The 14,577-nt window shown below is 38.5% G+C and overlaps 1 protein-coding gene across 2 annotated transcripts; it reads right to left on the reverse strand.

The window, feature by feature from the left end:
• Nucleotides 1–3,493: 3,493 nt before the first annotated feature.
• LOC113805486 (uncharacterized) lies at nucleotides 3,494–14,058 on the reverse strand. Of its 2 annotated transcripts, none has more exons than XM_027356493.2 (8): nucleotides 13,790–14,058; nucleotides 11,837–11,922; nucleotides 9,049–10,365; nucleotides 8,713–8,915; nucleotides 7,304–7,426; nucleotides 5,517–5,741; nucleotides 5,249–5,389; nucleotides 3,494–4,889 (listed from the first exon to the last, which is right to left on the reverse strand). In XM_027356493.2, exons 3-8 carry the CDS (start codon nucleotides 10,355–10,357, stop codon nucleotides 3,819–3,821), a joined length of 3,072 nt encoding a protein of 1,023 aa, XP_027212294.2. In that variant the 5' UTR covers nucleotides 10,358–10,365; nucleotides 11,837–11,922; nucleotides 13,790–14,058; the 3' UTR covers nucleotides 3,494–3,818. The 2 variants fall into 2 exon arrangements, with proteins under 2 accessions (XP_027212294.2, XP_027212300.2); XM_027356499.2 differs by having other exon boundaries at nucleotides 13,689–13,810.
• Nucleotides 14,059–14,577: the final 519 nt, after the last annotated feature.

The raw sequence follows: 14,577 nt of genomic DNA on the forward strand, positions 1-14,577 counted from the left end.
AATAAAACCAATTTCGGGTGTTTTGGCTACGCGCACAATGTTTTTAAATGCCACGATCAAGTTTATAGAATTATTTTAATTTACTAATTGCGAGGAGAATTACTGTCGAAAATCATTGTATTAGTTAATGGTTAAAAGTAAAATAAATGTGCTAGACATATAAGGTCATATAGCACTATAGGAAGGTATTTAGAGAGTGGCGAAGGGTGATAGTTGCTGTGTCAATAATCAAGAGTAATATTGAAAGGATAAAGATGGGTAGAGGAGTTGATGTGTGAATGGGTTATGGTGGGTTTAGGTAGAGGATTAGGTCAAGTGAAGGATATATATGCGTCTGAGGAAGGAAAGCAGTTCGCCAAAGCCAAAAGTGTGGGATCATGGATGGATTGTATGAAGAAAGGATATGACAAAGGTCTGGTCTGAGAGAACGGAAGCCGCGAATATTCCAATGTAGGAGAGCTATATCTTAGTTGATTTATTTGATTTATGAGTGATAACGTATACAGTACGTGTTGGGGAATTTGAAGGGGAAGGAGCTAAGGGATGAGATAAGGAATTAGTGGGGGGAGAAGGGGGGTGTAGTATCAGTAAGGGTATCAGGAGGTGGAGGATCTGGGGAAGGGCATAGTTGAACAGTAGTGTTTGGCAGGATGTCCAAAACGCCAACAGTTTTGACATTAGCAGGGAGGAGGTTGGGATGGTCGAACAGGGAGGTATTGTCCACTAATGTAAATATGAAAGGGAAGGTCATGTGTACGGAATGTAATTTTGGCAATGTTGGTGGGGTTCTATCGATGGCCTTAAGGAGGAATGGAGTAGCACTGTACTGATATCACATCACGGTCTTTGAGGCAGCCGAGTAAGTATTCTCCACAATCTGACCAATCGATATCCATAGGGCAGCTTGCTGGGGAGACAAGAGACAGTTCTGGTACAAGTATTAAGAGTTAGATGAGGTTCTGCAGGAATGGGGTTGCCAGAGAGAGATGTTAGACTTGATAATGCTACAGCTTCAGTTTCAGATATAAATGTAACGAGACGGGAACGATCGGGTCGGGTATAGAGAGACTCTGCCCACTTGCTTTTGGAGACAATGTTGAAAGAGAAGTGTTGCCTGAGTAAGGAACTGTAGGGGAAACACGAAAAATCGGTCCCATTTGGCTGGGCTAAATAGAATATTTAAGATATTTGTAGAGTTGGGGGCGGTAGAAGGACGGGGGCGTGTGGAAGAGGGAGTATCGTTGAGAGGGGTAGTATTACGGAAAGATGGAGAATAAGGCTATATGGGAAGATGGGGTGATTGATGAAGAAGGTTGTGGTGATGAAGTTGAGGAAGTTGGGAGAGTAGGAATGTCTTCTGGAGATTGTCTCGACTTGGGTGGATAATGTACTACCAGGCATTGAGGAGTGGGTATTAGTTGCAGTGTTCAGAGTCGTGGTCAAAGGAGAGCCTGGGGTCGGGGAGCCGGGAGAGTTTGAATCGATGGGGCTATCTGATGAAGGGGCAAACCTCATTGCTCCTATTAAGGATATTACATGGGAAGCTTTGACTATATTGGGGAAATAAACAGTCCACCCCTCAGTGTCACCTTGAAAGGTAAAGGCTCGTAAACTAAAATAGGGGGATACGGTGCTAATGGTTCCCTTAAGCCTTTCATGACTGGCACAAAGTCAGCCTTTCATCCTTTCAGCACGGCTCTTACACCTTAGGAAGTAGATAGTAGAAGGGGTTGGAGAAGGGACGGAAACGAAAGAGCTGGAGGGAGAAAAGACCATGCAAAATTAATTCAGCAGAGGGCTGAGGCCCAAAGTAGGGGAGATCCCTGCATTGGGTCTTAGTTCCCGTCTCCTAAGTCCCCCCACGACTACAACGGCCAAGGGATTGGGGGGTGGGGGGTGAATTCAACGATTAAAAAAACAATGTTCTACATTTATTTTTCATCATTCTTGTAAGTTTAATAACTCTAAAGGACTCTAAGGACTTTTAACCTCCAATAAAACCAATTTCGGTTGTTTTAGCCACACGCACAATGCTTTTAAATACCTCGGTCAAGTTGATCTAATTGTTTTGACTGACGAAGAATTACGCTTTTCAACTTCACTTACATGGCTAACGAGTAGAATTACTTTCCAAAATTAATGTAACACTGGGCAATATAGTCTCCGAATTTGTCTTTAATGACCATGTTGGCATCTCGTCCTAGTCTTTAGAAACGAGTAGAGGTTCTCGGTGCTGTGAGTAACGTCCCTCTCTGTCTCTGTCTTTCGCTCTGCCTCCCTCCCCCCCCATCTCTCTATGTCTTTCTCTCTCTCTGCCTCCCTCCTTCGGTTTAGAGACCTGCAAGGCCTGCGAGGAGAGCCTGTTCAGTCGGTGTGTGCTTTACATACCTTGGATGTGTGGTGAAGCGGCGGACGAAAGTCAAGTCATGAATTGAAGCTTCGAATCGGTCTCACCCTATGCAAAAAGTGTGGTATTAAGTGAAGGTTCGAAACGGAATTCGAAACAGGGTTGACAAGAGTTGATGTTCGAGACGGAATTCGAAATAGGGTTGACAAGAAGATTTGGTCGTAACTGTACATGATTCTGAGCTGTCAGACCTGGAAGTCAGAAGGTGGATTGGCCTGCCGGTGAGTGCCATGAACTCGCCTGACAAGAGTATTCTCCGAGGACGACCCTGGCCACCAGGTCGTCTTCCGAGGAAACAGTTGGTGGACGAGGCTCGTGGGACGACTAATGGAAATTGTGGCATGGGGAGATTGATCAATTCTGTCGTCGGGAGTCAGGAGTTAGAGATGGGACGGCAGCTGGTGGGTCGAAACGAAGGTGGATGCAGCTATATGCACGCACACGCACACGCACACGCACACGCACACGCACACGCACACGCACACGCACACGCACACGCACACACACACACACACACACACACACACACACACACACACACACACACACACACACACACACACATACATACATACATACATACATACATACATACATACATACATACATACATACATACATACATAATCCCTCCCCCTCCCCACCCATATCTGAGTGAATAAACCAATCAATACATGTGTGGCTAAGGCAGAAGCATATCGAGTGATAGAGGATCATTGCCTCTGATATTTCAATGTCTAAATTCGAAGAAGGGAATATTATAATTTTCGCTATGTGTACTATATATCCATTTCCTTCGCGATATATAAACAAAGTTCAAAATCCTACAATATTGTTTATTACGGAGGGACTCAGAATGAAGCAGTAAGTACCAAATCCTAAGAAAATAAAATATTGAATACAAATCTATGTTTCCTATTATTTTATTATCACATGTATTTCAAGTGTCTGATTTAAAGATTTTTGCATTCCTTAGGGATAACTCAAATAAAAGCTTTCTGTAAGATAATTCCTCGAGTGCGAGTAGTGACAAGTTCCTACAATAAATAAAAGAATAGGACAAAAAACAAGGAGAATTAAGCCACCTTGCACATTTCAACTCAAACTTTATTTATATAATCTGCTTATATTCAAAGTTTAGTTTTCCTTCAAAAAGAAAAATATGACTCATATCAGGTTTCAAGTAGTTGGTCTAATGGCAAAATGGCAATTGTAAAAGGGTAAAAAATCATACCAAAGAAATGAAGAAATTAAGCTCAAAACGGATCCAGTGGAGTAAAGATTTAGAGCACCTTCTCACAAACCTGAATTGTTGAAAAAGAAATACCATAGCTACATACTTGATAAATAAAATAATCTCTGGGATATTTTCAACTTAGGCAGGTTCATTGGTTTTATCACTTCTTGGAACTCAACAGTCCTTAAATATTTCATTCCAAAACGCTGTACTATTTCGTTTGGGTTTTTTCTTCTTTTTGCACTTCTTACACTTACCTTTTATGGAATCGTGGACACACATTTTACTCTTTCTTTTCATATCTTTTTGTTTCTTACAAAGTCCGCAATTCTTTTGTTCTGCCTTGTGCCGGCACCGACTGTGCATTTCTTGTGCTTCATTTTTGCAATGCTTACATTTTAACTGTAATCTGTTATGTTTACATATCAGATCAGAGTTTCTTCCAAAGAGATTTCCACTCTTACTTTTAAGTCTCTTGAGCTTTTTCTTTAGCAATTTGATCCCATTTTCCTCTGAACCAGCAGTATTAACTTGTTTCCTCTTGTAGGTTTTCCTAAATTTTTCTAGATTTTCTTTCTTCCCCTCGTTTTTACTCACTCTTTCCAGATAGTCTTCTGCATAGCTCAATATAGTATCTACTCTTTCAATAGAAGGATTATAGACCATACGAAGGGTATGTGCAACGTTTTCACACAAATCTTCAGGAACTCTATTACTTTTACATTCTGTTACTTTGCTTTGCAAATTGGATAAACTTTCATGGATATCTTTACCATCACCATACATCTCTCTACCAATAATAACTCTTGATAATTCATTCAACAACTTTTGCATCCGACGAATAATATCGGGAGATGCATCATTAAAATCTAGCGAGTCTCTTTCCTTTTTCAAGAGTTTAACACGTCTTTTCACATCAAAATCAACAGACTTCAGATCTGAAACACTTTCAGATATTTTAGCCAAGAGATCTTCTCTTGTCCTGGGAAGATTTTCCAGAATACGTGAGGAGCTTTTGCTAATTCTGCCGCGATAACCTGGTAGAGGCTGGTTACTGTCTTCTAGTTCTGTCAAGACTTTGTTTGAATCTGAGTACATTAAAAGTTCCTGTATATTAGGGTCATTAGTGACGTTGGCTATATTGGTGATGTACTCTTTATATTCACCTACTGGTATACGACCAAGTAGAACTTCAATTATTCCTTTTGCAAGTTTCCTGTCCTTCCAACTTCCACAGATGTGAACCTGGAATGAAAAGAAATACCTTTATATCACACAAACAAAATCCAGTTTCTCTTGCTTAACTGCACCTTGGTTACTTATGTAGCTGTTTAAAATTTTCATAATGGTTTCCCTTTGACTAACACATGAGATATGGACAGACAGACTAACACACTCATATACAAATGAAGACAAAATTATGGAAGGAATAGAGCACACTGAAGTTAATTTCAATACCTTTAGAAAAGACAGAAAGAAGAAAGAAAAGAAAAAAAAGGCTAATTGGACCCCATAAACTAGCATTTACAATCATAAAATAATAGATTGGATTTGGAACTGAAGAAGATGAATATAAAATGACCTGGAATTGATGTTTGTCTTACCTGACATCTTCCATATTTTGTATTAATAATAACTTTGGCATTTGACAGTTTCTGGACTTCCTTCACAACCATCCCTTGCCGTCCTATTAAGCGTCCAGCATCTCGTTGCTTCACAGAGAATTTTGTAACATCTGCTGGCACCTGTTTGAAAAAAATACAAGACATTTAACACTTGGCAACAGATTCCAAATCTTTCTTAACCAAAATTCTTCAAGTAAAGGTGAGTTGACCATACCCACATACATATACACGCACAAAAAAAGGTTACCTCTAAAATCTCAGCTCCAGCGCTGACTGTGAGTTTGCCATTTTCCTGTAAAACTGGTGAGGAGTAGCTGATGACCGTTTGTGGAACTTGAGAGTAATAAGAGTTCTCGTGCCTATGAGGACAAATATAGCTGTAATGTCCTTGCTTGGCACATATGCAACAATACTGTTCTTTTAAAGGGCGAACCTTGTGGAATTCTGGGCTTTGTACTTCTTCCCCAGAAGTCTGAAAATGAAAAGAAGAGAGATGTGAGTTATAATCGTTTCCATTTTCAAACAGAATAATGCATAATATAATAATGTATACCTATGAATGTCTCTACACAAGAACCTGTCAATAGCTGAGGTGGATGTAAAAATATTCAGCAGTTTGTGTATCTTACTCCTGACAGCTTCTACTCCTGATCAACTGACATAAAAACACATATTCAATAAATTACAAGTTTAGCAACTTTGTAATGCCACTACAGGAGACACTACTTCACACCACAAAACATGACATACACAAAGACAAAATTCTTCTGAATAGCTATGAACAGTTTCTAAACTAGTCTTGTGATAAGTGTGCCAAGACTCAATTCACGATATTTAGTTGATTTCACAGACCCTGTTACAGCCGAGCATCAGACTGAAATTTTCACCCCACTCGGTGCCTGAACGTTTCTATATGCAGACTTTAGTTCAAACTGCTTAAGATTTCATTACAAAACCAAAAGAAATGTTGAGAAGGACAATGGAATACCAGTTTGTGAATATGACTTAAAATTCTGATAAAAAAGCTTCTGGGCATCTAATCATATTATATCAACGCCTAGGATGGACATTTTTTTCTATAAATCCAAAATGTCATGCTCTTGCATGTATTAAAATTATTATTATCATTGTTTTATGTATATATATATTTTTTTAATGATGAGTCAAATCTTGTTAAATGAAAGTTTGTGAAAATGTTTCTCAGTAATAAAGGCAATTCTATACCCTCACCCAGTCTGGAACCCTAGATGCAACGGCATAACTTACAAAACAAGGATTTCAGACAGCATATTGTGTTGACTATCTAATGTATATGTAATTACAGAGTGGTTTCTTCCTACACAAATTGCAGTTGCCAAAGTCTCAGTACAACATACCATATATAGTACAAAGATGAAGCTTAGCCAGAAAGTGATTTGGTTTATCGTGGGAAAAAGGTATAAGAACTCTGATGACAACATGTCCTGTTCTCTTAGACTTTCTTAGGCGTTGTATTCAAGTTAAAGGAGGGAGGTAAATTTTTCCTTGAGATCACCCTGGCCCATGTGTACAACAATAACAAAATTACAAAGGCAGTTATGTATGACTGATGTGTAATCTGGTTAGGCCTACACCTTAGGGGCTTCTGCATAGAACATAGGAATACCTGAATCTACTCCTGTCTTGGCTTCTGTAACCTGACTTCACACAAGTAAGAACTACTCCTGTTAGCATATCCACCTCATGATACCTCATTTCAAACTAGTGTCCTAGCTCTTCAAAACCCAACGCAATTTATGTCAGCCCTGCTCACTTATAATATTCCGAACAACATAATAAAATATGTAGTAGTAAATAAAATAAACCCAACCAATACATAAACAGATATCATTAGTGAGGATAAAAAGACACTACTTTTTGTAAAACATTCACATAGATGGCTAATTGGGTGTACAAAGGAGCCAACATGGGGAATAATAATAGTATATTTCATAAACTTCTTAAAGGATTACAAGATAGAATTCATTAAAAAAACAAACAAACAAATTGTCGTACCGTTATGTGAAATCGCCTCCACAAATCTGGGCACATCTGCATCTGATGACCATGAAAGCCACACAAATGGCATCTGACAGCAGCTGAAGTGTTGTAACAAAATCCATGGGGTTCTCCACCACACTGCAAAGAAATTTCGACATGAGATGTACAGGTAAATCTGAATATACATTTTCTTTCCTTTATGCATTTAGCATAGATAAAGACATTCACATGGGTATCTGTACATTTGTATCTACATGTACCACCAGCAATACCTCTGACCATACACATCTAATGTTCTTCACCGAATTTGATCTGGGTAAATATAATTGACAGCCAAATAAAGCCTGTCACTTGTTAAAGACCCTCTAGGTTTAATATTTCAAATATATGCTCATAATGATGAAGAAATGACAAAAAACATTGAAATTCTTATACATGTCACATCTATTAAGAAATAATACAATGTTGTTAGATAGAGAAATATGTTAATGGAATCATATGCAGATAGCACCACTCAACTATCTTTTTTCCATTCTTATTTTATAATAGAAATTGGAAAAATATGTAAACAAAACATTAGAGTACTTTCATGATGTAAGCAATAATACCTGTACTATTAGAATATTTGACTTATTGTGTAAGTCACAAAAGAATTGGGAGTGAGATTAGATACTAGGGGGACACCCTAAAGGCCTGTCCAGAGCAGAGGCAGGCCTGATAGCCAGGAAAGGTGGGCAAACCATCAACTTGCCAGAGCAAACAAAAAGCAAAATCACCAGGAGGTGCCCAGTGGCTTGAGCTGCTGCTGTTATATTGTTCTTCCTGTTTGTGACTTTTCATTATAAATGGCTACATCATTGCCCGTTAAGTACAAAATGTGCTTAAGCTCATTCTTCAATGTTTTCTGAAATCTTGCTTAAGGCCATGATGTAGTTCCCGAAGTACTGTGTGGCTTCTATAAACATCTTATACTGAACCAATCTTTGCACCAAAGTCTCTTCTTTTTCTTTACACACAAAGCAATTATTGTGACTAAGGCATTTAAATTCAACTACAATATCAGAATTCTCCTCTTGGAACAGACCGCAACATAACTAGTGCCTTGTCTCCAGAATAGTAATGATGATTTAAGGCTGATGTGAACTAGTCAAATTTTCATCATTGTTTACATAAAATGTAAACAGGTGATACAACAAATGACATGACTGACAGTACTAAATGATTGGCGGTGATACTTTTGTCAAACCTCTTTGCACTTATAAGCAATTCCTATCTATCAATCTTATTCACATCTAATTGCTTGTATTTGCCTTGCTTTTGTGTCAGACCTTGAGGACAGAGTTTCAATAATGATGAGATGATTTTATTTGTTTGGATCAATTATAGTTCATAAGAATTAAACTGTGATAGTGTTTTTTACTTACTCTAAAGCAACAGTTTTCCGGACACATGTATCTCACTGTATGTCCTGTTTGGGAGCACAGGTGACAATGTGGTACTCTTGGACAATCCTTCTCCAGGTGACCAAACTGGCGACATCGAGTACACCTGACTTCCCTGGTAAAATATCGGCCTCTTTGGTAGACTGGATAATCACTTGCATTAATATGCCAGTCCCTTAGTGAATCTGGAATTCAACACACAGAGAACTTATCATGCTGTTAAAATTAGAAAAAACTGCAATGATGATAACAAATTGCAAGACGAATCTTTTACTATGCCTCAAATATTTACTTTGAAAATGTAAATACAAAACTCACTTGATTGTTGCTTGTGTACTGCCTCTATCTGCAGGTCTTCTGATACATCTGAATCATAGAAAGATGCCATAGAGGCTGTCCACTTCTTACAGCTTGGTAGATTCTTGGTTTTTAGAAGTGTTTTGCTGTAGTCAAAACTTTTCATATTCTCAACCTTTCTGGTTGGTCTATTTGTGTGCTCCTTATCATTGTCAAGGAGTCTTTTTAATCCTTTGTCTAAATTCATTGTCAATTTTGTTCCTATTTCCCCATCAAGGGAGTCGGTCTCACTCTCTGTGTCAGACTCACAAGTAACATTTGTGCTCTTACTGCCTCTCTTTATGGCAGCAATTATTTGGGAAAGGTCCCCATTCAGTAACTTTTTGGGTGATTTTACATCTTTTGCTTTGGATATACATTTGGGTGTGCGATCAACTTGTAAACCAAATTTGCCTTTAGCCTTGGTATCTTGTTTTCCTCTCAAATTGGGGGCATCTGATGAATCGCTATCAGAAGTTGACGCTAAATTCACAACTGAAATTTTCTGTCGTGGTGGAGGAGGAAGGACATAAACATCCTCTTCCTCATCACTGTTCCTTGAAGAGCTACATTTTGGTGCACTTGTAATCCTTTTCTTATGTGTGTTTGCCTTTCCAGCTAGACTAGCACATCTTGATTCTTCTATATCACTGTCAGATGAATACCTGAACCTTTTCCTTTTCCTAGAATTGCTAGTTTCTTGGGGAGCCTCTGCAATTTCCTGTTCTAATCTCTCAGAGATGGCCAAGTTCTGGCTGACTCCTCCGTCCTCTTCATCAGAAATTAAATCTACACAGTACAAGTTATCCAGAGGGACACTACCTGATATGCTGTCTATACTACAAATACTAGAAAGCCTTTCTCTGGATACCCTTTTCAGTTGGCTCTGTTGGTCCATCCCTTGAATATCTGCCATTGAGCATGGTGCATCGGCGTTATCCGTAGCATCCCTCCCTTTGGTATCATTGTTCCTCGCATTTCTTGAAAACTCAAGATTATTTTCCTTGATGCAACTGGTAGTGCATGCTTTGCCATTATCAGCCTGGCAATCATTGTATTTCTGTACTTCTATTTCCTTATCTTCCCTAATGTTCACATTTGACTCGGGGGATTCTTCGATGCTCTCCTTGCCTGATGACTGAAGCCTCATATGAAAACTGTCATGAGTTTTGTTTTCTGGTTCATTAGACTTATATTCTGGATTGGATTCAAAATAAAGCTGCATGTAAAGTCCAAATTCCGTTTCCTCAATGTCGCCATCAAACTCGCTGCCGTTCTCTGAGTCACTCATCTTGCAGCCTGAAATTTTAAAATATATAGGTAAAAATCAAAATGAAAAAGGGTAGGAGGGGAGAGGAAAGAAGGAAGAAGAGAAGAGACGAGAAGAGAAGACAAGAGAGGAAAGGAGACGGACTGATTTTGACAATCACTGCAAAATAATTTTCAGGAGTCATCACCACCATCATCATCAAAAAAAAAAAAAAAAAAAAGGGCTGGAAAGACTGGAATATACCATTATAAAATCTCAAAATTTGTATGAAGATTAGGATGGCAGGAATGGCTTGCCATAAGCATACTAAGCCTTAGAGGAAGATAAGACTTAATAAACATTTAGGAAGGGGCTGTTGCAGTATTTCCACCAGTCAACGACAATAGAATGTACAATGGGTAAACCATGAGTGGATTACTGCTGGCTCTAGGAAGGACACTATTTCCATGTTCAGGATCCCATTCCCGCCCTTTGTAACTGGTGCCACAGGATGTGTTACAGAAAATGGAATAATACAAAATTATCTTAAAATTACACAACTAAGATAAGTTGAAGACTAGCTGGAGAAATAATATGGAGTCTGCTCAAGGAAAACAATCTTTTATAATCTTGATAAAGCAAATCAAATGCATTATGTGCATTCATCAAAGTAAACATTTTTCATGTGTTGAAAATTACTTTCTCCTTTACTAAAAAAAACTCTTAAGATGTGGCTTTGTTAGTTTACTATAACTACCATCTGTCTAGAAAAAGAAAAAGAAGAAGAAGAAGAAAAAAAAATCTTGGACTATATAAAAAAAATCCATCTATAGAAATTGACCAAATGAAATTACCCTTGAATCAATGGGCCTATCAAAAGTAAGGACTGATTTTATGCTGCTCATTGTTTGGGGTATTGTGGAGATCGACCATCTGAAGCAGTTCCGCAATGGTTCTTGTATCATGAAGACCCCATTGCACCACAAGGCTCAGGGGCAACCACAATCACTATGCCCATGGTATGTCATGTAAATCAGCAGATGGCTAGAAAATCTGTTTACATTTCTATTTTTTAGAGAAAAGGTGTGAATGAGAATGATATCTTCACAATACAGGAAATGTATTTGACTGATTTCAAATATAGCTTCATCAAAAACAAATGTAATTCTCACAAAGACATATTTGAAACCATACATCTCTTGTATCGTGAAGATATTCCATTTCATTCATATCTTTTCTACATTTGTCAACATGAATACGGTTCATTTCTATTATACGTTTGGCAAAAATCAAAAGTGTTTTGCATTTCTTGTCTCCCCCACACAAACACTGATTTCTCATGGTACCCAGGGGAGGTGAGGATACTCATCAAAAGCACAGAATATGAATACTGGATTTGTTCTGTCCACATCAAACTCTATGAAAAATTCTAAATCTTGTCTGTGAAAGTGATGCTATCAATCACCAAAAACATACTTTTGATAGTGAATGTGCAACACTCTGGTAAAAGACGTGTCATACCTTGATGTTGTTGGAGATGAGCGTATCAAGACAGGTAGTTTTTAAACTCATGAAGGCCCCTTTAGGTCTCCCCCCTGGAGCTGGTCCTGCAAGGGGAAAAAAGGGTCATAACATATCCAAAAGAATTCCCTGTGGTGGTCAGAAACCTGAAATGTGAAGTGATATTTTATTAGCTAATCAACATAAAATAAAAATACTCAAGGAAGATAAGCCTACAGGTTAATTGCTCAAAACACCTTTGAGCACCTGCTCACAATACTGACATTGACATATTCCTCTCACTTTATTCTACATATAAACACAAGAGTTTTGCTGTGATCTTCCATCCCCATACCCACAATCTTGGCTGTGAATGTTGGTTAAGGCATGACAGTTTTCTGGGAAAATGCATGCTAAATATTACGATAAATGAATTTAAAAATACATTTATGTGAAATGAGGGTCACTATAATATACACTAAAGAGGGTTGGCAAAAAGTCTGGGAGGGTTGTCGCCCTCAACTCCTACTCTGGAACACAAAGAATCCTGCACATATTCATTTCAATATGGAGCTTAAGACTGACATGCAATTTGAAATTTGAAGGAAAAGTGTTTTGCACACATGACAATGTCTCGTGCAGGGGGCACAGCCTGGAACAAAAGCTCCTGGTATTAACATTAACAATGCAGTGCATGTCTTGACTCCTTGTGATAAATCCTTCACTCCAAACTGCCATAAATACATGGAAGATTCGATAAACTCCAGGATATTTTACCTTGCAATTTCCCTGGAAACCTTCCCACCCTCCTCTAATAATTGGGCCAAGCTTGAAAGATATGATGGGTTTTCCTGATATAATTCCTACTTACATGAATAATAACGAATATTAATGATATTTAATAATCTAGTTTTAATTCCTTTGCTACAATGGTCATTATTTGCTGTAACATGCTGTTGCTTCTTTGCTTCTAAATTACCGCCTGTGTGCAAGGAATCGCCAGGGTTACCATCCACTGGCAGTGCACAGGATTGAATCTGGTTCAGAAAGATTGCCAGACGAAAAAGCTACCACATAAGTACCAGTAATGTCTTGATCAGTCACAGCAGGTATTCTGAGCACTTACTACTTAGAGCAGGCAGACTTCCCTCCCAATTTAATTCCAAAAAACATACTACTTTATATAGTATCTTCAGAGAATACCAGTGGCGGTTAATTGGCCTTAAATGGAGCAGTTATAGGTGCCAGACTGGTATCTTTATGGCTTTTCTGTTTTCACCAAACAGTTCTCCCTTTCTTTTTTGTTGACTAAGTGAAGTTGCCAATGTGTCTGTTTACTGCATAGTGTGGATTGGCCCAAGAGTGAATCTACCTATCAAACTGAACCATACTAAGTTGTGCCATCAATGACAACCCATTTCATAGTATAGAAAAAATGTAAAAATGACATATCATCCATCATTAACATTGCATATTGAAAACAATACTTATGCAACAACAAACATCCATCTCAAAATCTAACTGTGCAAGTTACAACCTTTGAAAATGACTTGCCCATGAATGTAAGGTTTCCAGTCTGGTACAGGTGCAGATATTACAGGTGCCAAGGTTGCAGGTCCCCCCCTACCCTAGACACAAACATACGAGAGACATAGACAGACGACAGATAGACAATCCACTTATTTTGTCATTGTTTTACTTGCAACTACATGGAAACATCCCATTCTGTAATAGACTCCATACAATCTTGCAATTCCCCTCGAAATTCTGTTCTGCAACCAGTAGCTGACAATTCGTTGATTGCAACCCGTTAGGCAATACACAACCCTCCTCATATAATGCACATAATGAATAAAAAACAATCCAAACACACATATATCACACAACGGGAGCATCACCGGAGCATCTCCTCTCTTCACTCGGCCTGTGTGAGTAAAATCAGACACACGACACACCAACACGACCTTTATTTACCTCCCAGCTGGTCGCCACACGTGCTTCTGCCTCGCTCGGGCTCTCTGCGCTACTATCGAGCGGTTCGTCTGCATACGTAGCGAAAAGTTGCTAAGTTTCGTATTGTTCGGAGATTTATGTATTGTCGTTATTGTCGATGTAAATGACTATGAAGGATATTATCTCGTCTTGAGGAAAGGTTTAAGAGCATATTCTGCGTCTGAGAAGCAAGATCCTGGCGATGCACCAAAAACGTAGTAAAGAGTTGCTAACGTTTGTAAATTTTTGTGCCGATAAAAATTGCTAAAACTGAAAGTAAGGAGACCAATCGTTGTTTGGAACTGATTTCCTTGAGACAATGTATTAACTCATAACTAGAAGATAATATGAAATCATGTCGAACTTTATAGCAGGGATATTGCCAAGAGCGAGAACAAGTGTTACCAAAGTTATCAGAAAATTATTATCGTCTACACCCCCTCCCCCTCCCCCCACCTGCAAAAAATATCATCTTCCTGTGGAAGATTTTTGAAGACTCATTATTATCAGCACTCTGACATCCTCAATACGTCTTCATAAATAAAATTTCGTGACATTGCATTAAGTATAAATTCTTGAATCCCCAGTATCCTTGATCCGCAAGCAGACATCGTAGATTTCAAGTGGAGCTCAATACCTCTGCAAAGCCAATACATTAATACTATGAAGCAAAATCACGCATCATAGTGAAAGAAGAATATATCTATCCAAATAGCATTCATTAACGTATTCCTATTTCTCAAAACCAATTTCATCCAAAATTTCCTCCA

Source organism: Penaeus vannamei, chromosome 5 (assembly GCF_042767895.1).
Source record: "Penaeus vannamei isolate JL-2024 chromosome 5, ASM4276789v1, whole genome shotgun sequence".
NCBI lineage: Eukaryota > Metazoa > Arthropoda > Malacostraca > Decapoda > Penaeidae > Penaeus > Penaeus vannamei.